The sequence below is a fragment of the Eubalaena glacialis genome, chromosome 6 (genome assembly GCF_028564815.1).
Source record: "Eubalaena glacialis isolate mEubGla1 chromosome 6, mEubGla1.1.hap2.+ XY, whole genome shotgun sequence".
Lineage (NCBI taxonomy): Eukaryota > Metazoa > Chordata > Mammalia > Artiodactyla > Balaenidae > Eubalaena > Eubalaena glacialis.
In genome coordinates this window covers 13,628,637-13,654,674 of record NC_083721.1, presented here as the reverse complement: position 1 = coordinate 13,654,674, position 26,038 = coordinate 13,628,637, and the positions used below count along the sequence as shown (strand labels likewise).

At 43.4% G+C, this 26,038-nt stretch overlaps 1 protein-coding gene across 2 annotated transcripts in view; it reads right to left on the bottom strand.

Annotated features, from left to right (window-relative positions):
* The window catches only part of TIAM1 (TIAM Rac1 associated GEF 1), a 151,203-nt gene that overhangs the window by 124,010 nt on the left and 1,155 nt on the right, over nt 1–26,038 (bottom strand). For both annotated transcript variants that reach the window (XM_061192920.1, XM_061192921.1), the window contains exons 2-3: nt 16,618–17,594; nt 1,482–1,929 (exon numbers count right to left, since the gene is read on the bottom strand). In XM_061192920.1, coding sequence (XP_061048903.1) covers nt 1,482–1,929; nt 16,618–17,583 — 1,414 coding nt within the window. In that variant the 5' untranslated portion in view covers nt 17,584–17,594. The remainder of the gene's footprint in view (nt 1–1,481; nt 1,930–16,617; nt 17,595–26,038) is intronic.

The window sequence follows — 26,038 nt, the reverse complement described above, 5'->3', positions numbered from 1 at the left end:
TACACCCTCCACTTCCCCCATTTTTCCGCTGGAACCTGGACCCGCTGGTGAGCTATCCTAATCATTCAGACTAACACAATGCTCTAGGGACAGTCAAGCAATGACAAAAGGAATTCTGGCTTCTGGATGACTTAACAGCAAAGAGTCAGCCCATCACTCTTAGACGCTCCACCTCTGCTAGGTGGAAGGGAAATAAAGTTCTGTCTTGCTTGAGGCACTGTCATTGTGGGTCTCAAGTGACATGCAGCAAGACCTACAGTCTAATTAACACGCTCTCTTTCTGTTTCACCAGGTACTGAAGCAACAGCTGGCAGCATTAGTAATGGGGCCCACCAAACCCTGCTTGTCCCTGGGGGGTTTACACCACTGCACAAGAGCTCTAGGCTGTTCCATGCCTCTAGGATTGGTTGTTCCACACCAGCCACAGCTGGTGAAATCCAGTATCAGATGGAGTCACGGGAGCACCACACCAGCTGAGCCCAGGCTTCTTCCTCCTGGACCCATCCTTCATGCTTGTTAACCTGTCTAACCTATCCTGCCATGTACTAACCCTGCGTCAAATCCAGCTTGTGTCAAAGATCCTAAGCGGTCTTGAGAAGTGTTTTTCTTTTTAAGACACAGAGCTCACAAATGTGTTACAATTTCTACACTACCAAGATATATGCAGACGTGCAAAAATACATATACATACTTCTAAAGTGTGTGTAAAGCGATAATGAATAGCAAGACATAAAAGTATTATGCTTACTAATGAAAAGAAAATGGTATATAGATATACCATTGTATATAGATATACCATTGTATATAGATATATATACATGTATATACATATATATCTATATATATACACACACTCAAATATTCAAAGTCTGACCATAAAACAGTGACTTTTTCACAGACATAGATGGCTCAGACATTCCATTTAGCACTGGGTTGAACCCTATGAAATTAGCAATATTCCATCATTTTTTACCCCCAAAATGACAATTTCATAAGATTCAAACCAGTGATTTTTCCCTCCAAAACAGTCACTTCGGGAGGCACATGTTTTGGAATGATTCCAAAAAAATATTCTTTTGGAACTCAAGCCTTTCAAACTGTCAGGAGAACCAGCTGTATATATGAGAAAACTAGACGAGAAGCTCCAATAGCTTAACTGTGAAACAGTAAAGAAAATCAAACATTGGTGGAAAAGGAAAATGGGGAGTGACTAATCAAGGGACATAAAGTTTCAGCTAGATAAGATGATGACGTTCTAGGTGTGCTGTACAACCGCGTGCCTTAGTCAACGATACTGTAACGTACACCTAAAACGATGCTAAGAAGGTAGATCTCACGTTAAGTATTCTTACCACCACGACATAAGTTTTGAAATTAGCATGAGATAGAAATTCCATGTAACTGAAGAACGTCACTTGCACAGGTGCACCACGGAGCCCAGGACGTACCCGGCACTGCAGCAAGGATGCTCCCTCCCTCACCTTTCAGGGACACCCAGTAGTGCTTCCACTTCCTCCGGGTGGCCGACTCCACCTTCTTGCTCTTCTTGTGTACCAGGAAGTTCTTGACTGCCAGGGCTCCGGCCTTACGCACTGTGCCCTGCGCGGCCGTGAGCAGGATGTCGGACTGGCCCGGGGAGCTCAGGGTACCGCTGCTCTGCTCGTCGCTGTGCGCCGAGCCGGCCTCCTCCAGGCTCTCGCTGTTGGTGGTACTCATCTCCAGCTCCCGTCGGAAATTCTCGTACACCCCCTGGCGGGCTGCATCCCCGGTGGAGCTGCTGCCGCTGTCGCTGCCCACAAAGGCGCGGCCGGTGGGGGGTGAGTAGCTGGAGTTGGTGGCATTGGATCGCCTGGACAGGAGGTCCGTGTCGGTGGTGGCCCCTTCGATCCCACTGTCGGCAAACTCGCTACCCTCGCCCGCATTAACATCCTTGGGAGCCAAAAGGGAGAAAAAAAGAAGACATGCATCATGCAGAGAAGTAACCCAGGGGCTCCTGTCGGTCCAGCCAGGGGCTGTGTAGCTGCAGGCAACCCACAGGGCATCGCTGCTCCCAACCTCTCCTGGACCAATTACTCCTCAACCCCCTGACCCGCACACACCCAACGTGCCTGCAGGGCAGCTCAGGAAAACCATGAAGCTGCCCCGGTATGAATGCCAACAATTTGGAATGTTCAAGAAACATTTTTTAAAAAGCAAGCAAGATATCAAAAAACTTATCAATTATCTGACTTAGATAATTAGGTAATGTGCAAATCAGCTATTGAGATGTTCCCACTGCCCTGCTGAGAGAGCTCAGCACCCTCACCCTCATCAGCCTGCCTGGAGTTCCAGGAAATTCTGCTGGCTGATTAGTTATTCCACAGGTAGGGGGTTCCAAGGGATAATGAAGTCTTTACTGATAACTTTTTTTTTTTTTTTAAACAAAGGGCCTAGTTAGGAGTCTATTCTGTAGTCTGGTGACTAAAAAGATAACTAGTGTACCACCTCGCCCACTCACCCAGCAAGGACCCACAGCCCAGGAGCAGGGAAGAGTCCTCAGGCTCCAATCAGCTTCGCTTCTCGAAAACAAGCAGCTTCTCGCTCCACATTGAGCTAAAAAAGTCTGTGGGGCTCACACAGCTCCAATGCAGGCTCTCCAATTACCTTGCCCTTTCAAAGCTGGGATGCTAGGAGCCCGAAGCAAGCTACTCACCGCCCCTGGGCCAAGTGACAGCTTGGGGCACTGCCAAGATGTGGCGCGTATCAATTCCCAGTTTAAAAACATTTGGAACTTCCAAAGCACTGCCCCTGCTCGCATGTTGAACATTTCCGGGACAGGCAGATCTGTTCTTAAATCAGAATCTTAATTGCTCTGAAGTGCAATCTTAATTGCTCTGAAGTGCTAAAGGCATTTCCATAAACAATAATTAAATAATGGTAGTCATCAAGGGAGGATAATGATAGCAGTATTGGACAGCACAGCTCGACAGTCTCATGGATAAGAAATTAGACTGGTTTTTCTCAAAGGGAGAGAATCGGAATGTGAGTCTGACATAGGAAGAGATGGCAAAGTAATATGTGGTTTGGGGGCTTAACCACTTGTTAAGCCTTTAGTCTCATAAATAGTTAATTATGGTTTGAAAATGTAAAAACTGACGGGCTATTCCGATTGCCATATAAATCAATGCTTTGCGTTCAAATCTTTGATGAGAGGCAATGGCGGGGTGGGCAGAAGGGGCCAAGCCACATACTAATATCATCCTGCACGAGGCCCAAACAGGTGTTGTGCCCATGTCTCCGCACATCTCACCTGGTCAATTCTAAGTCAGGGCCCTCGGAGTTCACTTTCGTCATGAATAGGTCCTAAGTGAGCAACTTAAAATGGGCATAGCCAGACATGAAAACAAGCAAAGGAGACACAGAAAGACAAATACTGTATGATTGACTTCTGTGTGGAATGTGAAAATGTAAAACTCACAGAACCAGAGGGTAGAATGGTGGTTGCCAGAGGCTGAGGGCCCGGGGAAATGGGGAGACATTGGTTAAGGTTATAAACTTTTAGTTATTATAATAAGTTCTGGGGATCTGATATACAGCCTGATGACTCTAGTTAATGATACCATGTTGTATCCTTGAAATTTGCTAGGAAAGTAGATCGTAAGTGTTCTCACCACAAAAGAAAAAGAGAGAGAGAGAGATAAAGGAAGGAAGGAAGGAAGGGAGGGAGGGAGGGAGGAAGGGGTAATTATGTGAGTGATGGATATGTTAATTAACTTGATTTTGGTAATCATTTCACACTATATACATATATTAAATCATCACATTGTACACCTTCAAAAAACACAAAAACACACAACAAGGAGTACAGTGTGCAAAGGGTAGAAATTTGACAGTGAAAAAACCTGGCAAATACCACCTCGGCCAAGTGCTCAAGGTTAACTGGGTGTGTGGTATATGGGAACCCCTTCTACTATCTTTGCAATGTTTATGTAATTCTAAAGCTGTTCTAAAAAAGTTTATTTTAAAAAAAGAAAAGAAAAAACAAGGAGGAGGTAAGAAGGGACACAGTAGCAGGAAGTGGTTAAGCGAGTTTCTAAGGACCAACGACATTTGCAATGGAGTTTAGGTCCCTGGGATGCAGAGGGACTCAAGAGTGTCAAAGAAACCATGGATGCAGCTCAGATGCAGACCCTGAGTGCTGTTACCAACGCACATTTCTCTCTGGCAAGGACATTTACCATACATATCCCTTTTGATCTAATAAGTAAAAATTTGGCCATCACTGATTATTCAAGATAACCGTGGGTGGTGGGAGATGCGGAGTTTGTGTGATTCTCACCAACATCTGGATTCATTTCCACATTCCTCAGTCCTTCTCTGGAAGAAGTGACAAAATCAGCTATAAACTCGCCTCAAAAATGAAAAAAGATGAGTTGCCCCTCTGTAAGACAGGCAAAGATCAGCTACACAGGTACCCTCTCTAGGTCATAAGAGAAAGACTTCAGAACAAAAAGGAGAAATTAATTCCAGGCATGTTGTAATTCCCAGAGCTCTGGAACAGGAAGGAATCTTGCAAAACCATCCCCTTGGTGAATGCATGGAGATGCTGAGGCTCAGAAAGTCACAAGTCTGGGAGGTGGTAGATTGGAGGTTGGAGCCCATGCCTCCAACGACCTTTTCCACTCTGATAAGATGGCCCCATGGCTCAGCCACAGGGAGCACCTGACTGGATCCTGTCTCAGTAGTCAACTCCATGCCTTCCCCTCTGTTTTGCAACAGTGCCGCTTCTAGGTTTTCCCAGCACAACTGAGTGACTGTGCATCTATATGCCTTGACTTTCCCGGCAAAGAGCTCAGACTCAAAAGTGGACGGAAGGAGAAAGAGGAGATGAAAAAGAAGATGAGGGACACAGAGGCAGAGACTGGACAGGCATGTCTCTTAACAGTCTACTACATCCCCACAAACCATGAACTCCTACAGAATGCCTTGATGTCTCTACTGACACTAAGAGTTAAGGTCTCAATAGACACTCACCTCTTTGTCAGACTTGAACATGTGCTCATGCCAACTGACACTGCAACCTTGCAATGGCCCAGGCTGTGTGTATTCAACTCTGGGATGACCATTAAACCGAGCAAAGGAGTGATTACTCCAGGTAAGAGGCCTGCTGGCCCCAGCTGAGCTGGCACACTTTGGGAATGTAACCACTGGAGAATGCTCCCGATCTGTGATCCAAGCCAGCGCCACCTTGTCTCCACAGTGGTTAAGCAGGCTAAGCGGTGCACATCCTCCCACTGATATGTGACCCAGCCTGTCCAGAAACAGACGGTGGCTGCCCAGCTCCGGCCTCTATTTGGTCATGAAGCTTGGGATGTGCCAAATACCCAGAAACCCTTGCTCCAGCATCGTGGGAAATGATGTCCACCCAGCCAGAGGCATTACTCAACACCTGAATGGTCAACGGGACTCCACACCCCTTACACCTTGAGTGTGGGAGACAGTCATCTACAGCAGGGCTCCAGATGCCTAAGTGCCACACGAGAATTACAAGTTTATAGGTCTCAGAATCTCTAGAACAAACCAAAGACAGATACACTGATGTAGAGGCACTAGGTTCACACACTGAAAGACCGCTCCAAGGCTGCATCCTAAATGCCCATCCTTCTCAAATGGCAGGATGCATACCACTGTGATACGGTTTCCAATAGCTCAGAAGAAAGACAGCATCATTGTGATGCAAACATTCCTGGTGCATCTTTCCGAAGGGCTCCTCCTCCTACCAACCTCCATCTCAAGGACACTTCACACCTGAGAAACCGGATTCTCCCCACGCTTAAAAGCCCCTGTCAACCACCCCACTCTTCCAACAGCAAGAAATCCAGATGATCAACCCCAGGGAAAATTCCCACGGGAGCCCAGCAGTCTTCACTGCAAATGCAAGGTATGTCCCTTCTTATCTAGTTAGATGTCTTAGCATACGATCAGTCCTAAAATATTTAACCAAATACCGAAATTTAAAGCAAATGTCAGAGGAGATCAAGGGAAATGGTAAGACCCTAGCTAGACAGAGAAATAACTCCCAACATGGTGCATGATCCAGCCAAAGATTTCCTAAAAATAGCTCAAAACAAACTCCCCATGTTAGAACCACTCCACTGAAGAGGCTTCCAATTATAAACAACATTCATGGAATACAAAGGCTCTTAAATCCTGCTCTCCCTGGACAAGTCCTCCCAAGCCAGATTCTTCGAGCACTCACCGATTTCCATTCCACTGGCAGTTTCCCAGCATGAATGCATGCACTTTCCCATTGGATGCACAAGTGGCCAGCTGTTGCCCAAAACATTCGACAGCTGCCAGGCAAGTTTTCTTTGTCATTTTAGCCAGGCAGCAAATGCTTAAATGAGCTCTGGTACTAAAGTGGAGGCAGCAAGAGATAAATTCAAAGCCTGTTTTCACTGCCTTGAAAACTGGAGGGTCACCCTGCATGAACATAGGCTAAAGACACATTGTGGCAAAGGCTCAAGTTGTTTCCACCGGGGAATTTAGAAAGACTCTGAGGGACAGGTTTGCTGTGCTAAAGATGTGTGAACACAATTTTGAAGAGCTAATTAGCCACAAAGTTCAAGGGCCCTGGGACAAGTCAGGGCCCAGGAGGATCAACTGGCAACTTGTAATTACAAGTCGAATGCAATTAGAAACTGTTATGTTGGTCACTTTAATTTCCCCGATGAATCCAGCTTTGCTTCAATACACCTGTATAGAGAAGGTAAATACAGCAGAGAAGAGGTCACAGAATTTCAATGGGGGGAGATTTTTTTTTTTTTGGCCATGCCACCAGGCATGCGGGATCTTAATTCCCCAACCAGGGATAGAACCCGCGCCCCCTGCACGGGAAGTATGGATTCTTAACCACTGGGCCACCAGGGAAGTCCCTGGGGGAGGAGATTTTGACCTGCAGAAGCCTTGAATTAGAACAATTTCTGCCTCATTAAATTCTAAAATATTCCCCCTCCGGCTTATCATCTTCTTCTTATCCCCAAAATCTAAGGACTCCCCTCCGCCACACATGCACACACATAAGCACTGTCTCTGGTTTCCAACATTCTCTCCTTGGTACGCTCAGTACTATACTATACTATACTCTTAGTATACCCTCCCTTGGTAATCTCAATACAGCAAATGTCATGTCTGGGCAAGTTATTTTGAACCAATCCATGCCTCAGTTTCCTCACCTGTATAATGGGAATAGCAACAATATTTACTTTGTAAGACACTTTGTAAGATGTGAGATTGAGGTAACACAAGTTTCTAGAACGGTGCCCAGCACACAGTACCTGCACAAGAGTGTTAACTCTAATTACTGACATGTCCATTCTCAGCCTTACTTAACATCTCAGCCCAAGGAGAGAAGACACTGCCTGACCTCACTTACTAGCTTCCTGCACTAACATGAAAGAATGGGCGTTGCTGAGGAACTTGGGAAAAACAAGGTCTCATGGGAAAAATACACAGGCCCACCAAGGCTGGTGCGAGCCAATGTAATCCCCTTGAATTATTTTCACATTCGCAAAACTGCACAATAAACTAAGAAAATGATGTTTCCTATGCTGTAACTGCTAGGCTCTGCTACTAATAATTGCCATTCTTGATTTACAGAAATATTGCAGTATCCACTTGCCATCACTGTAAGGTTTTTTTCTTTCCTCTCTCTACACAGATAGCCAGTGCCATTTTGAATTTTTGATTCTGAAGTTTGTAAATTGTACCTCTTGGCCTCCCACTCTTAGCCTCTTTACATGTGTCGCAGCTCCCTTTGAGACATTTCTAAAACCCTGTTTCTATTTCCTTCTTCTCCCTTTCCTAAGGCAAAATCTCCATGCCCTTTAAAGTTTCCAGCACTCAGTCCCATCCTCTCTAATGATTCACAACGGAGTGACTCAAAATTTCTCTCAATTACAACTGCTGAAGTTCTTACTGCTGCCCAAAAGGGTCTCAGAAGTAAGTTGGCAAATGCTTGAAATGTTGCTTCAGATAACTCCAGATTGGAGATAGCTCTATGTCTAAGTCAATGAATCACCTTCTCTCCTTTCATCTGTTTTTCTATGTGCATGTCCCAAATCCTGTCGTCACCCTTCCCCTCCTCACCACCTCAGGATATATCACATCCCTAGTCCCTTTTCTTCTTTTCCTAGTGCCACATCCCTGGTTCAGCCACAGACTCTCTGTTCTAACTACCTTCTTCCCATCAATCCATCCTGCGTGCCATGGCTGGGTAAGTCTCCCAGGAGCAAGGAGAGGGCTCCTGAGGCTGTCCATCCAGGCCCTCCACCAATGTCCAGCCTTAGCACTGGACCTTTGGATGCACCCAGCCACCAGTGAAACTGAAGAACTCATGCCGGTGTATGCTCCCAACTTTTCTTGCTTCCAGGAATTCCAGGAATGCTGATCCTTCAAGGTTCAGCTCAAAGTCCCTCTTCCCACGGCTGGAAGCCTTCTCTTTCCCTCCTCCAATCCCCGTGCAGCTTCTCTGCAGCATCCCTTCCCCCACCCCCCGCCCCGCCCCGCCCCCCAACTCTGCTCCAGCCACACTGGCCTCTTTGCTCTTCCTCAAAGGTGCAGGGCACACTCCCACCTTCCAAATCAATGGCCAATTCCCATCTCCCTTCCAAATCCCTACGCAAGTCTGCCCATCCCGAGGGGCGGGGCCCATCCCGAGGGGCGGGGCCCAACCCAACCACCTGATCCGGAATTGCCCCGCATTCCCCACTGCCCGCTCTTCCTCACCTTGCTCTCTTTTTCCCATAGCATGTCATGTACTTGTTATGCTAACTCTTTGATGCAGACACACCTCTACTTCACCCCAGCTAGCTTCGTGAGCTCAGGGATCTCTTCTTGATGCATCCCAAGCACCAAGAATAGTGCCTGGCATGGCGTAGGTACTTCCAAAAAAAAAAACACAAACACTGTTGAACAACTTAACTGCTGTTCATCTTCCACCCTCCTCTCCAAACAAGAAAAGCGTTTCTCATGGAACACATTTTAGTTTGATTTAAAGGTCTAGTCATTTCCAGGCTCAACTCACGCTCAACTCCAGTTGAAGTCACAAATGAGCCCCAACTGGAAAGCTTGACTTCGACATCTTCCAGCCATCCGGGTTTATTACGTCTTTTATGGAGACAACCAGAGCTCATTTACATGTTTTTTCTTTCATCTTTTTAAAAGGAGAGAAAGTGAGAAAGACATATTGGGCTGTTTTATGGCCCAAACTAGATATTCTGTCAACAGTAAGTTCAAAGCACACTGGGCCCCAACACAGAGAGAAAAGCTGGTGGGCGTTTCCTAAGTTCTTCCCTGTGGATCCGTGGAGACGCTCCCAGGGCTGCACAGCAGGCTGGCTGGGAGGGCTCCAAGCTCCCGGTCCCAGCCCTTTATCCTCCTCAGTTATGCTGGGAAACCAGCAATTACACATTACTGTGGGACACGACTTACACTGAGGGACACAGAGGCTCCTCTCCTCACGGACTAAACTAAGAATGTGATTTTCAAAGGCTTGGATCTCCCCAACCTATATTAGCATAAATAAACAGCTCTCCAAGTGAGGACCAGGGGTCCTTAAATAATTTCCGGCGGTCCCTGAAGTCCTCCCTTTACCAACTATCTGTTCGAAGCCAGGTTTTCCTCATATAGTCCAACCAAAACAGCATGTCACAAGAGAGTGAATGCAAAAGCAGATATGAGACTCTAGTGTCTTCTGATAAGCCAGAAATTGTAGAGATTTGCAAAAATACAAAACAATGCCCTTCTTCTGGCTTTTTTTTTAATTTTAGAAAATAAAATTTTAAAAATAAAGTTATTTATGTGAACATGTAATGGTTTATTGCTGCTATTTTAAGATGAATTAACAAGTATTTTTTTACATTTGTTTCCATTTCTGATGTGATAAATATTTATAGATATAACCCACACGAACAGAAGCCCTTTGGAGTCTGTAACACTTTTTAAGAGTATAAAGGAGTCTGAGAACTGCTGATATAAGCCATCTCTCAGCTACCTACTCACCCTCCCACTCCTCAAAAGAAGATCTTGGCAAAGAAGAGGGATATTCTTGTTGAAATGGACGGGCTGTTTTTCAAAATAAATATCTCATTGCTTAACTTACGTGGCAGAAAAAGAAAAATCAAAAGGAAGGCAAAAAAGAAGCATCAAACAGGAGCAGCGAAAGAAGAGAGGTTTTTTTTTAAATGGACTTTATATGAAAATATTTTGTTTCACGAAGAATTAACCTAAGGTTCTTCAAATGTATGGATACCAAGGGGGAAGGGAGTGGGGTGGGAGGAATTGGGAGATTGGGATTGATACATATACACTATTGATACTATGTATAAAATAGACAACTGAGGGGAACACACTGTATAGCACAGGGAACTCCACTTAATGCACTGTGGTGTCCTAAACGGGAGGGAAATCCAAAAGGGAGGGGATGTCATGTATATGTATGGCTGATTCATTCTGCTGTGCAGTAGAAGCTAACACAACATCGTAAAGCAACTATACTCCAATAAAAATTAATTAAAAAAAAGAATTAACCTGAGGTTCTTAACCAGAAGCTTCTCGATGGACATTGGAGGACCCATGGATCCCCTAAAATGATATGCAAAAGGGTGGTCTCTGCGTTGATCCCAAAAGATCCAAATTTTTCATCTGATTCGCAAAGGAATCTGTGACCAAAGGTTAGGAATCTCTTGGATGCTGATGTCAGTTCTCAGCTCAGGGAACATATTTATCCCTGAACCATTTAAACTAAGTGTAAAACAAAACAAAATTTTAAAAATCAACACAACTTTTATAGGAACTCAAGATCTTCTTCTGATCATGCTGCACCCTTTATCTCGCTGAAATCACCAATTCTATTAACTTGCTTATCCAAGCAAGAAAGTCATCAGGGATAGAGCCTTCTAAAGTCATCTTTGGCATTTCTCCAAAAAAGACATACAGATGGCCAAGAGGCACATGAAAAGATGCTCAACATCGCTAATTATTAGAGAAATGCAAATCAAAACTGCGATGAGGTACCACCTCACACCAGTCAGAATGACCATCATTAAAATGTCTACAAGTAACGAATGATGGAGAGGGTGTGGCGAAAAGGGAACGCTAATACACAGTTGGTGGGAATGTAAGTTGGTGCAGCCACTGTGGAAAACAGTATGAAAGTTCCTCAAAAAACTAAAATTAGAGCTACCATATGATCCAGCAATCCCACTCCTGGGCATATATATGGAGACAAAACTATAATTCAAAAAGATACATGCACCCCTATGTTCATAGCAGCACTATTCACAATAGCCAAGATATGGAAACAACCTAAATGTCCATCGACAGATGAATGGATAAAGAAGATGTGGTACATATATACAATGGAATACTACTCAGCCATAAAAGAATAATAATAATAATGCCATTTGCAGCAACACAGATGGAACTAGAGATTATCATACTAAGTGAAGTAAGTCAAAGACAATACCATACGATATCACTTATATGTGGAATCTAAAATATGACACAAATGAACTTATCTACGAAACAGAAATAGACTCAGATGTAGAGAACAGACTTGTTGCCAAGGGGAAGGTGGGGGGAAGATGGGGGGGAGATGGAGTGGGAGCTTGGGCTTAGCAGATGCAAATTATTATATATAGAATGAATAAACAACAAGGTCCTACTGTATAGCACAGGGAACTATATTCGATATCCTGTGATAAACCGTAATGGAAAAGAACATGAAAAAGAATGTATATATATGTATAACTGAATCAGTTTGCTGTACAGCAGCAGAAGTTAACACAACACTGTAAATCAACTATACTTCAATTAAAAAAATACAAATGAAAAATAAAGTCGCCTTTGGTCATCTCTCTGAGGGACCGTTGTTTCGGGCCACGGTAGTGGACAGTTACTATTTTCTTTTCAGCCCACCACCCTGTTTGGCTTCTGTACCAGAATTGGGGGTTTTGATGTTAAAATCTGAGGGCACGTGAGCTGAAACCTGTTTGAACATGGGGAGCCAGTGTGGTGTGGGTTTGCTTCTGAAGAAAGGACCCTGGTCTGTGGGTCAGAAGACCTGGACTTTAATCCAGTCGTGAGACCCTGTCACCTAATCTCCTTAGGTTGACTTCCTCCCCTGAAAAGTGATGGGTGAGTTGGCAACTCGCAATCAGGCTGAAATGAACCCCCGCAGAGGTGCTCAGGGGCCAGGAGCTCTGTCTTCTGTCGATCCCACTCCATATACCACGGCGTGAAGAGGGTGTCAGAAACTGGACCAGCACACAAACCTAATCACCAGCGCCACATCCCTGCAAGGAGCTCTGAGGGGGCCCCCCTGCTCCCTCCCAAGGTGGCGGCCCCCTGAGACATCCTCAGCACAGCTGCTCACATTCTTTCATCTCCCAAGTGGATGAATGAAGCCCTCCTCAGGAGTTATGCAGGACAGCTCCAAGCCAAAGCTTCCCTTTCAAACACAGAACCTGGCTTAAAGACACTCCATCGAATGGCAGTTTCCTCCCTCCACCTCACCCGCTGATAGTCTTAGAAACACAGGAGAGCTGAACTCTACACAATTAAACCAAACTTTACCATCATAACTAATAACCATTATTTACGGAGCATCTAATACATGCAAGATATTGTGCCAGGAGTTTTACATTCATTCCCGTGTGGAACCCTCATTCAAGAGGCACCGAGATCCTCCTAGGTTACATAGCCAACAGGTAACAGGGTTCCAACTTACAAGCTCAGACCTGCTGGACTCCAGAACCTCTTCTTTGCCTGACACCAGGCTGCGCCTTCCTCTGTCCGTTAACCATAGGAACATTGAGAGTAAAGTTCGGGCCAAAATACCAATGAGGCATTCACTGAATCAAGGGGCAAGCTACTTGGGATTTTACAGAAGTCAGTACAAATAAACTCTGCTTTCAGGAGTCTGGGTAAATCCTCCCAACAAATGAGTAGCAGAGTGACTCACAAGATAAAACTTTTATGCAGGAGGTACACGACACATACTCAAGTATATTGAATTGGACAAATATAATTTCTCAGCACTTACTGTGTGGCAGACACATTTTTTGATCATTTTCAAATAAAAAGATGTTGTTCATGTTAGTTCAGATAAAACATATTGTCTCTCAGGCTCAGAGGCCATGACCTTGGCCAAATGCCTGCCAGGAGCTCTTTTCTGGGGAGTAAAACTGCTGACAGGCCTATTACAGATTCAATCACATCACCAGGGCAGATGAGGAGGCTTTAATATCTACGATCCAAACTTGCTGGACAGGGCCCCTGGGTCAGAAACTTTTACCAACAAAAAAAAAGAAAAAAAAGAATTCTTTTCAAGGAAGCCTCCACACCCACTGCCTCTTAAAATACACTGTTTGGAACATAGTGGGTTCTCAAGAAATTGCGCTGGACGAACACGCCAAACTTAGACTAGGAAGTGTGGGTGGATGGATAGTGTTGTGCATAATTCTGGGGTTTGTTTCAAGTCATTAAAGATCCTCACTCAACACGCAAAGTCGATACAAAAATAAGACTTCCGTTCACTTACACACTCTGCAAAAGGCTTCCATGCATGGAATCCCACTTGGTTCTCCTAATGGCCCTGTCAGAGGTTGGTGTCCCTCACCCTGGTCAGAGAAGGAGCCAGTGATGGAGTGACTTGCCCAAGGTCACCGTTTAGTAAGGAGTGAGCCGGGATGCAAACGTACTTCTTAGCATTCCTAGTCCGTTGCACTTTGCGTTACATTAAGCTACCACAGTGCTTTATGAGACACCACATTGAGATGATCTCACTTTCATATATTCACAATTCTAGAAGGCGACAAGCCAAAGAATGGAAATGTCGTACAACAATTACACATGAGAACTTTCAGTGATACCGGCTCTGCCCCTCTTCCGGGGGTGGCCATGACTCAAAGGCTCACAGCCCCATCCGTGGGGAGTGGGGGGAAGCAGAGGTCCAACTGTCCCCCAGTGTTGAAGACCTGGAGATAGGGAGCCGGAATACCACCTGGCACCCCATCAAATCTTACACAGAATGTGCGCTAACTTAGCATTGTTCCAGGTAAAAGTGACAGTCACAGGTGAGATTCCTTTTAACTGCTGAGGGCCAGGAGACCATTTCTTCCAATCAGGTCTGCAATGCCAATCTGGCGATGCCTTCAGGACAGAGCCTGCAGTGCCTTTCAGGTGACCCTTTAATAGGGCACCTATCTCACCTGCGTCCCAACCTGTCAAGTTGCCAGTGTAGGAAGAGCCCGGCCAAGGTAGGCAGAGGGACCACAGCAGGGTAATTCAGTCATTTCTATCATTATAATCTCGCTTCAGAAGAGAGATGGATAAAAATTCAAGGAGTGCGTCTGGATGCAACATTCACACTCACCTTCTCAAACCTCAGAATCAGCCTTTTTAATAATTTTGTTTCTAACACAAAGTTTGATATAAACACAAAACTACCTTGAGTCCTCAACTCATACAACACTAATAATAACGAAAATTACAACAACTTACAGATTGTCCCTTATGGGTAGCCTTCACATTCCATTTTCTCAGAAACTTTATTATTATTCCCATTTGACAGACGAAGGAATTAAGGCTTCCAGAGACTTAAAAATTGTGCCCAAAGTTACTCAGGTAAGAAGAGGTGGAGCCAGGATACCTGGCTTGGACACCATCAGCAAAACTCGTCCTTCAGTGGATGAATGGGGGGCGGTGGGGGGAGTGTTATATACATACAGTGGAATATTATTCAGCTTTAAAAAGGAAGGAGCTTCTGACACATGCTACAACGCGTGAACCTTGAGGATATCAACCTAAGTGAAATAAGCCTGTCACAAAAAGACAAATACTACATGATTCCACTCTTACAAGGTCTCTAGAGCCAAATTCACTGAGACACAAAGTAGAACGGTGGTTGCCAGGGGCTGGGGAAAGGGGGAAACAGAGAACTATTGTTTAATGGGGACAGAATTTCAGTTCTACAAGATGAAAAGAGTTCTGAAGATGAAAGGTACACAACAGTGTGAATGTACTTAATACCCCTCAACCATACACTTAAAAATGTCAAGATGGTAAATGTGATGTGTACTTTTACCATAATTTAAAATATTTTTTAAAAAAGAAGAGGAAAAGGTTAAATACAGACTCCTTTAACCTATATCAACCCAGAGGAATATATAGTAAATTTCAATTATTCTAATACAGAAATCTACAGTGGTAAAAAAAAAAAAAAAAAAAAAAAAACTGTATCCCCAGATGACTTGTATACGGGGATTTAAAATTCCAAAATAAAATTAGAAACCTGAGATTTTGAATACTTAAAAACAAAACAAAACAAAACAAAACAAACTTGCTCTTGGGCAGGAAGACAATCTAGTGCCAGTTTCCTTTGCCCTCCTCCCCAGGTTCCCCACCATCTGCCCATTATATTTAGACACCCTTCCCAAGAGAATTGAGCCTCAAAATAACCCTCGAAATAACTTTGACTTGCACTGAAGCAAGACCAGAAGGTGAGCACCATCCGCTGCTGGCCAGGTCAGAGCACACCTGCTGTTTTCCAGCTGACCTCAGTGGTATTCGCTGGTCACCGTGGTGGCCAATACACCTTTCAAGGCAAATGGGCCCAATCTGGATTCCGGATCTGAAGCACCATCCTGCAAACTACCAACCCATCCTCAACACAAGCCAGGACTCCCAGAACTCCACTACAGGGAACTGCAGGACCAGAAAAGGACGGAGGCATGCAGGATTACTTGACACGTTATTATCTCCACGTTAATTATCATTACTAATTAAGGTAACGGGTCTTCCTTTCGTAATTAAGACATGTTTTAAATCTTTGAAAAATGTTTTCACACCCGCTCTTTCATGCCCTGGACCCCGAGCATGAGTCGAGCATCTTTACCCCACTGGTTCAGAAGAGCAACTAGAAGTCAGGGTTTGCCCAAGGTCAGAAACTAGTTGGCTGCAACGCAGAACTGGAAGCCACCCATGTTATTCCTTCCGCAACACCTCCCTCCAGAGACAGGGCTGGCCAGCCTTGCAAGAAACAGGAAATGGAAATGGCTCCTGGTAAGGCAGTCAGCCTGCCAACCTCTGAGAGAAGCTGACAAATGACCAGAGCCCGCCCTGAATCAGAAACACCTCCTCCAACGAGCAGCCGACTAACCTCTTCCCACCTGCGGCGCTGAAGAAATAAGTTCCCAGAGTCCACACCCCACCATCCCCATCTGTCCACGGATAGAACCACGTTAGGAAGGAAGCTCAGAAGAAGTGAGATGCTGTTGAAGAGCTCAGTTGGAGAGGCAGCTTCCCAATGTGAACTTATCAGCTTTATTCCCACTCTCATCACATCCCCGACACACATCTATGCTTACTCCTTAATCCCCACCCCCTCATCACAGAACTGCAAGAGGGGCGAAGCAGAAGAGCGCTGAATCTCCAGAGAAACGGCATCGGCTGCAGCACCCGCCGGGGAAACATGGTAAAACCCGGCTAAAAGATGGGAATCGTGTAAGAGCAAAATCATGCACTGAAAGTCATGCATCATTTCCAAAATATTGAAACAGATTCCAGTCACTTTACCTGAGTTGTTTTTGCTCTTCTGCCTTGCATGCTGTTGTTATGGCTCATTTGTGGGTTGGTGGCACCTTCGGAAAGACAGTGAGATTTCCTACAGGGAAGTGTGTTATAATTACTGTACGGAAGAGCCTCTTCGGCAGCAGCCGGTGGCATCTTATGGTTCGCAAGATCAGGAATATCAGACACCAAATTCCGACAGTAGCCTGCAAATTTGCTCCTCCGCCCCCCGTCTGCCGTCACCCCGGAGGTTTTCTGAGGAGCATACAAGTCTCCCAGTGAATTGGCACGTTGACAGGTACTGAGCTGCCGCGGACTCGCCGGGGTTTCCATCCCCCGAGTCTCCTCGCAGTCTTTCTCTTCGGCAGAACCCAAGATCTCTTCGTTGCTTGTTAAATGTTCTTGGCTCAGATCAGAGAGTGAGAATTCCAGGCTGTCCTCCCGCCAGATGTCTGCAGATTTGGAGCGTTTCTTCTTAAAGCTCGCCGTCTCCGTGAAAGTGGGCCCATCGGATGTATAGGGATGCTGCCTCCTGCCTCCCTCCGCCAAGTACGTAGCGTCATCCCCGTAAAGCCTGCTCTCCTCCGAGTCTGGCATGCTCTGCACAGAGGCTGCTGCGAGGACAATGCTGCTGCCTACACTGGGACTGACGGAAGAATCCGTGTAAGACACGGGTCTCAAGCCCATATCCACTCGGTCCACCCAGATGCGGCTCCCGAAGTCCTCCAGGGTGCCTTCTTGGGAGAAGGGCTCCAAGCCATTTTCGGCCAGGGACTGGGGGATACTGGGAGTGCTGCTGGATCGGGTGGTCACTTCGGAGGTCCTGTGGATCACCTTCCCCGAGGAGGCGTGCCTGGTCCGCCGCGCCTTGTGCGACAGGCGCAGGGAGCGCGATGTGTGTTTGCGCCCCAGGCTCGCATGCTTTTCTCCATAAAACTCATGCACTACATTTTGACTTTCTGCGTTTCCCATGGTTTTATGGTCTGTAGCAAAGAAAAAAAAAAAGGAGGGAATCATTGAGTCATCCAATGGGTATAGGCAGTTAACAGGAGGAGTTCAGCACACAGGGAGGGCAGCCAGCTTGGCAGATAACAGCGCACCTATATGCACCTGGCAGGTACTTGGACTCTTACGTGGTAGCAGTTGAGAACTAACATCATGTACTGAGATTACTCCTGCAGAGATATGAAATAAGAACATAAATAAGATCATTAGAGAATTACACTTGTCTCTGCCTGGAGGATAGCTGCCCACCGGGCATGGCACAGGGTTGCTTTCATAGAGCTGGCAACCGTCGTCGTCTTCTACTTAAACTCTATAGGTGTATATTTAAAGCTCTATGCCTATCCATAAACTAAAAACTCTAACAAGTACAAAGCAAGGTGTCTGCCAAACGAGTAACCTTCTGTTTGAAATTACACATTTCAAAAAACCAAGCAAAACTCATAGGTGCATTGGATAACCTCCCTCTCTCCCAATGGTTTTCTGTTTCATTCTGACTCCATCTACACTTCAAAATCAATCAAAAATGGAAAAGCTCAAGATGTAAGTCCAATCAACTCTTCCTAATAAATCAAAGTCAAGAAGAAAAAGGGTTTTTACCTTATTTCCACAGCATTCTGAAAACCTTGATGGGGAGGTTCGGGTAGGGGGTGTGAAGTGGGATAGGGAGAGGGAGATGGGCAAAATGAAATAGGAACCCCACTCTCTGCTTAGCAGCAAACTAATGGGTTTACTTCTGGGAGCAAATCCAACCTGAGAACATTAATCTGGTACAGAGTGCCCTGCAAACAGAAATTCACATGATGAAATCACTAAATATCATTCAGCCTTTTGGGGCTACCCAGGTTAATTCAACTCCTTCCTTAACATTTTTCCAGTCTCTCTCATTGGTCTGAGGACTGTTACCCAGAGTGGAAAATAGAAAAATCCTCAAAGTTCGACAAGTGTGACTCTATTTATAGCCTTATTCTCCTTGCTCAGCAATGAGGTTTCTCTAGACCAGTTAAGTTGTATACACTTAAGATACACGCATGAAAATGGCCAGAAAGGAAAGAAAAAAATAGAGTAGCTGGGCACTTCCCTGAGCTGATTCTTTCAATCATCTACATAGTCGTTCATTCAGAAAATATATCCTGAGCACCTACCACATTCTAGAAGCCAGAGATACAGCGGACAACAAAAGACACACATTCCCCATGCTCATGAAACTTACATTCTAGCCAGGGAAGGGATACAATAAACAAAAAAGTGAAAGGTACCAGAGGAAAGAAAACAGGAACAAATTTATTGTAACCATTACAGTTTGAAACACCCTGAAACATAATATACATTCACATTGATCCAGAACCACTCTATAATCCCACTGTTCAGTCTCAAAGGTTGCTTAAACTCCTATAAGCACATCTTTACTGAAATGAAATTTGTGGCAACAGGAAGGGAAAAACCTGCATTGAATGTTCCTATGAGTTCAGAGGTAATTCATACAGACACCAGATGTGAAGCTATTCCCATACTGGAATATTCCCTACCAGGTCACACATCATATGATTCTGAGAGTGAAGTTTCCGAGAAAGAGAATCTTCCTTTTACTAGTAGCAAGCATACTTCAAAGCAATAAGTTCACACCTCCCTGGCTGACATCTTTAAGAAGCCAAGAAAACACACAGAAACTCAACTTGGTGTAGGGAAAATGAAAAGATGCACTGTCCATGCATAACTTGTGTTATCTACATTCCTAAGAATATCATGTACTATATTTTTGCAAGTAAAATAAATAAGCATCTAAAGTAATGCTAAAGGCCATGACCAATTTCTCAGGGTTCTTGATTTTTTTTTTAAGTGTACATTAAGATACCTGGATGTGTCTATGTATCTATATGTTTTGCCAATAAGTAATTAAAAGCTTAGAACAGGCGTTAGCCACAGTCCCATTTTAAGAATCACATAGATTTAAAGTTAAAAGAAGGAAAGAATGATGGTGACAGAAACTGAGGTATAGAAAGGCAAAACTGTCACCTCAAATGTGCTAGGAGGTACCCTCCTCTACTGTATACATCAAAAGTTTGCAAATATAAATTCACAGGCATATTCTCAACAACAAATTTCTGGTTAGGTTTGTTTCTGCCAACAGAAAACCAATCAAGTTAAAAGCCTCAGGAGAGGTTTCCTAAAGGAAATGGCCCCAACCTTCAAGAGTTACAGCACTCCCTGCATTGCTCTGACGGGTCTGTTATATTAATAGCATTTTTAGTAGCAAGATTCTTTTCAGCCAGCCAAGGTAGGAAAGAAGCCATTTTTATCTTTAGAACTAGAGTTTAGAGATGAATGCCAAATCTCTTAAATCCTACCGAGAAGAAATTCTCAGGGGATGATCTAAGCAGAGTCAGCAGGAAGTCTGAAGCAACTCAACTTAGCAGAAAAATATTTCTAGGGACTGCTGAAACACCCCTTCATTTAAAAGCTTTTCCCAAAAGGTCAGTGAGAACCACGAAGGCCCATGTGGGGGACCCTGAAATAACATAAGCATGAAAAATTAAAATTGCTTATTGCATACAACGGACACAATCTCCTCTTTCAGGGACAACCCCCGTCCCACGGGCAACCCCCAGAACACTGGTGAATTGAAAATCCTAACCCTTTTCACACACAAATGTAAAATGCCAGCTACTTTCAGCATCTTCATTTCTCCCTGCTCTCTCCTTCTTAACCCTTATCATTTATTTCTATTACAAACAAAAAACTTGTTTTATATTTTACATTTGCACAGGCTTTGTTTGTTCCTGTGAGTCTGGAAGCAACTTTGGGCAGAAAGTGGCTTTCACTTTTTTTGTAGCCTCTAGAGAGACTACAAGTGTTCTACGCGTGATGAGTCAATAAATGTTCATGCATTTTAGTAACAAAAGCAAAAAGTAGTGATCAGTACTTTACCAACATAATCATCACACAGTCACTAGGTAAGAGGGGAAAGATTAAGGGGGAGGAGAACAGGCTGAAATGCAAAAACTGGGCTAGAAATAGAAAAGCAGAGCATCAGAATAAAGGTACTCAATTGCAAGCTGGAAAATGTTACCATTTTTTAACCCATTACACTAGTTATTTCCTTAGGTAGAATGTTAGTGGCCCCAAACAGCTTGCACTTTCTGGGGGTAGTTAGTGGGAGGGATATTAAGCAGGAAGTAGTGCGCAAGACTGTAACATAGGAACAGTTCTCCAAATTCAAACCTCAAGTCTTACACTTTCTTTCCAACGGTCTAAGATCTGGCTTCCTGGCCTGCCCCAGGGCCTTTGCTCATGCTCTTTCCTCTGCCTGCAACCCTCCAGTTTTCAGGAATCTACATCTGGCTCACTATTTCCAGTTTGTTCCGATCTTGACTCAAATATCACCTTCTCAGAAAGGCCTTTCCTGGCGTCCCTATCAAAATGACAACCCTCAGAACTCAACACTTCTTATCCCCCTTCTTTGATTTTTTTTTCCCCCTCCTTAGCATTTATCATAATTGTAACAAAAAATGTGTTTCACTTACTTACCTTTTTTTTTTTTGGAGTATATTTGCTTTACAATGTTGTGTTAGTTTCTGCTGTACAACAAAGTGAATCAGCTATATGTTATATATATATCCCCTCCCTCTTGAGCCTCCCTCCCACCCACCCCCATCCCACCCTTCTAGGTCATCAAAGAGCACCAAGCTGAGCTCCTTGTGCTATACAGCAGCTTCCCACTAGCTATCTATTTTACACATGGTAGTGTATATATGTCAATGCTACTCTCTCAGTTCGTCAAACCCTCCCCTTCCCCCTCTGTGTCCACAAGTCCATTCTCTTCATCTGCGTGTGGTACATATATACAATGGAATATTACTCAGCCATAAAAAGGAATGAAATTGGGTGACTTGCAGTGATGCGATGAACCTAGAGTCTGTCATACAGAGTGAAGTAAGTCAGAAAGAGAAAAACAAATATTGTATATTAACACATATATATGGAATCTAGAAAAATGATACTGATGAACCTATCTGCAGGGCAGGAAAAGAGATACTTATCTTTTTTATTCTCTATCCTTCCCCACTAGAAACTAAGCCTCAGGCGTAGGACTGAAAGTTTGCTTGTCTTGTTTATTGCTGTATCCGCAGTGCCTAGAACACTGCCTGAAAGACAGTAGGTGCTCAGTGGAAAAATACTGAATGAATGAATGAATGACAAAATAAACTTTAATCTAGAATGTAAAATTCAAACTCATACAACTACAACAGAAAATAGATGAGAATGTTAGCACAATGTGAACTACAGAAAACACACATTGGCCTTAAATATGCCAGCTCTTCTACATCAGAGTGCCTAGACAACACACCGGTTTCCAGTCTGTGTGCTGTTCTCTGGGTCCCTTCCACCTGCAGACCAGTACAGGTCCCTCACTCCAGGCCACTGGGTTTGGGATCACCCTGATCCATGAACTGAGTTGAGGGCTTCAGCTTGCCCTGCTTCACTGTACTCCCCAAACTTCAATTACCTGAGCAGCGAATTAAGGTCTTGCTCCTGTCTCATTTCACTTAATTCCCACATTCTTCCTCTTTTTGGAGCTATTCCCTCAGAGGTTCAGTTAGGAAAGGGGTTCAGAATCAAGAGGATACCTCTCCTCGTTGTCAGGGTAGACAGTGCAGAACTGCTCAGCCTGAGATGATCCAGAGAAAATGGGGGCAAAGGAGACATAGTGACATGATGGGGAGGGGTCATCTGAAAGTAGAAGATGTCAGAAAATCAAGAGATTCTCAGGGCCAGAGACCAAGGACACTAGAGGGAGTGTGACTTTCCCATTCTGCCCAACACCATGATCTTTCTCTTTAAGTGAGGAGTTAAACTTTTCAAGTAATCATAGAAACTTCCCTTAAATCCCATCAAATTAAATACTACTATATAGCCGATTATGTTAGGTGTGTACCTAGGCTAACTTTGTTGGACTTACAAACAAACTGGACTTAGGAATGCGCTCTCAGAACAGAACTCGTTCGTATGTAGGGGGCTTACTGTACTCAGTGAAATATTTAAAAGGTATCTTAAGGAACTTTATCAATAAGTACAGGCAGCACTATGTACAATAGCCAAGACACAGAAGCAGCCTAAATGTCCATTCACAGATGAATGGATAAAGAAGATGTATCTTTATTTATCTATCTATCTATATACATAAACATACACATACAATATGGAATATTACTCAGCCGTAAAAAAGAATGAAATAATGCCACTTGCAGCAACATGAATGGACCTAAAGATTATCATACTAAGTGAAGTAAATCAGACAGAGAAAGACAAATATCATATGATATCGCTTACATGTGGAATCTGAAAAAAAAAGATACAAATGAACTTATTTACAAAATAGAAATAGACCCACAGACATAGAAAACAAACTTATAGTTACCAAAAGGGAAAGGGGGGAGGGATAAATTAGGAGTTTGGGATTAACATATACATGCTACTATATATAAAATAGATAACCAACAAGGACCTACTGTAAAGCACAAGGAACTATACTCAGTATTTTGTCATAACCTATAACAGAAAAGAATGTGAAAAAGAATAGATATATATATGTATGTATAGCTGAATCACTGTGCTCTACACCCAAAACTAACACAACATTGTAAATCAACTATACTTCAATTTAAAAAAAAGAAAAAAAAAAGGTACAGTCATTAGAATGGTTCATACATACATCTGGTAGGTGGTCCTTTCTCAGGGACAGCCTTTATAAACTTATTAGCCTACTAAGCCTTATGTGATAAAATGATATAGAAGTATTCACACACACTGAAAAAAATGTCACATTCCTGGCTTTGGTAGTTTACTGCAATTATGTAAGATGCAACCATTAGGGGAAACTAGGTTAAGGGTATACTTATTGTGTACGATTTCTATAATTATTTCAAAATAAAAAATTAAAGCCTTAACTAACTGGAATATTCTGGTTAAATGAAATTTTTGTTTAAAAGTGAGGATTCTTCAACATGAAATGTTTTTGAATCCTCTTTTTCAACAAATTGGGCAATAAAAAATAAGCATGTATTGAGCATTATCTAGTATAATATTATCAAGAAATACAAAGTAAACACAAAACAATGGTCTATAGTGAGATTAAATAGAGAAGTAGAGTTGATTAACTAGGGATTGGGCTTCTGTCTCTAACACAGTAGTGAACAAAACTGAAGTGCTAATATTGGTGCCAGCCAAGATGAAGTAAGACACCACGGCTGATCTTTCTCCCAATGATAAATATTAAAAACTCTGGACCAAAGGAAAAACCAACTACCCGAGGAATTCCAAAGAGTAAGCAAAAGCAGGTGGATTGGGGATGGGAGTCAAAACCTGAAGAAGCCACTCTAACAAGAGTGAGTTTCCCATTTTTGTTTTTATTACTTTACTCTTCCAGCCTTGCATAGAGGGTGAGCACACAGTCCAGCTGTGGCACAGGCAGCAAAAACTCCTGAGACACACCCTGTCATTCTAGCCAAAGAAACTAAGAATAATGATCCCTGCAAGTCAAAGAGTGAGAGGGATCTCAGAGAAAAAAAGAGCTGGAGGAAACAAATCATCTAATGCTATGTACATCTACACAAGTCCCAGGCTCACCCCTCAAGTGCACATACCTGGGACTGACCCAAAGCAAGACACCAAAGGCTTTGAGAACTGAATTATGATATAAACCACAGCCCACCTCCCAGTCTAGCTCCCAAGCGGCACCTGTGTGGAATAAACCTACAGCCTCAGAGCAAAGGCTTTGAAAACGGAACTGACATGAGAGCCACCACCCATAGGAGGTCAGACAGAACTTGCCATCTGAACCTAGCCAGGTTGATTACCTGCTAAAAAAGCAAAAAGGAAAATTCAACATTCTCTAGATGATTTTCACAGGACCTAGATTCTCCCAACATAATACTCAAAATGTCCACAATGCATTCCAAAGAACCAGGAAAATCTAACCAGTTCTCAGGGGAAAGGACAGTCAATAGATGCCAACCCTAAGGTGACCCAGAGGTTGGAATTATCAAACTTTTAAAGCAACTTGTATAACTGTGTTCTCTGAGTTCTCTGAGTAAAGGTAAACACTCTTGAAATAAATGAAAAATTTAATTGCTTGCAACATCTATGCAAGATCACCGTGAACATCAATTATTATACATGAGTGGAGAAGTAGAACACAAATTAAAAAGAAAGGTAAAACCTGTATGATCCAAGATATAACATGTAAGCTGAATTTTTCGATCATGCCAATGTGAGGTTTTCTTAGTACTGAATGAGAAAACATTCCAGTTAATAGAAAGCCACCCATGGTCAAAGTCTCTGGGCAGAGAGAACAAAGAAAAATACTCCTGTACTAGTTTTAGTCAGAGGGAAAAATGGGAGAGAAAGAAGAAGACACAAGGGAAACGAGAGATAACCTCATCACCTTGAGATCTAAGGAGGTTATAATAATATTTTTATGGTTTAGGATGTCTAATTCCCTAGATGAGACCAGAAGTTCAAGCAGTACTCCAAACAGACAGCAGAATGCCCCACCCTTTAGCTGAAGAACAGAATGTTCCACATGATCAAAGCCCAGCCTTGTGGGTCAGCCTGCCAGGGCTTGCCCTGTTCAGGGGTAGATAATCAAAAAGATAATTCTACTATTAGGGTCAAACATCTCTGGAGCAAAACTCTTCTTATTCTCAGCAAGTCAAAACTTACATTTGAGATGCACATACAAGATATTGGCTTTGAGGAGATTAAAAATTTAAGAATGTTAACAATATTTTACTTTCTCTCTCTCCCTCTCCCCGCCACCACACACACAGGAAGACAGAGGGAGAGGGAGAGGAAAAAAGAGAGAGAGAGAGAGACAGAAAGAATATATAGACGTATAAAATATTTTTAAGTTACTATCCTAGATAGAGTGATTATGGGCAATTTTAATTTTCAAAATTATACTTTGTTTATTGTATTTTCCAAAGTTACTACACTGAACCTGCAATTCATTTTAAGGAAAGAAAAAAAATAAATAAATGCTTTAAGTCCCTAGGTTTCTTGGCTAATTGAAGAGAGTAAGGATGGGGGCACCACACTGACAGCTACAATAAAACAGCACCAAACCCAAACTTAAAACAGATGGCTCCGGAAAATTACCTAAGATAAAGAAAATACTATGGAGCTGGAATTTAATCACTCTTTCTCTATGTTCCAATGGCACTTTGCTCGACCTCCTCACATCGTGTCTGTGGCATGGTTATTTGTACACTGACACACTTGTCTTGCTTTGTATGTAGACCCCTCGCATTTTATTATAACCTCCCAATGGCAGGGACCATGCCTTACTTGTTATTACATTGGCCATTTAAATAAATTAAAGTTTTCGTACAGTTCTTCTCAATGGGAATGCTCATCACTCAGATTG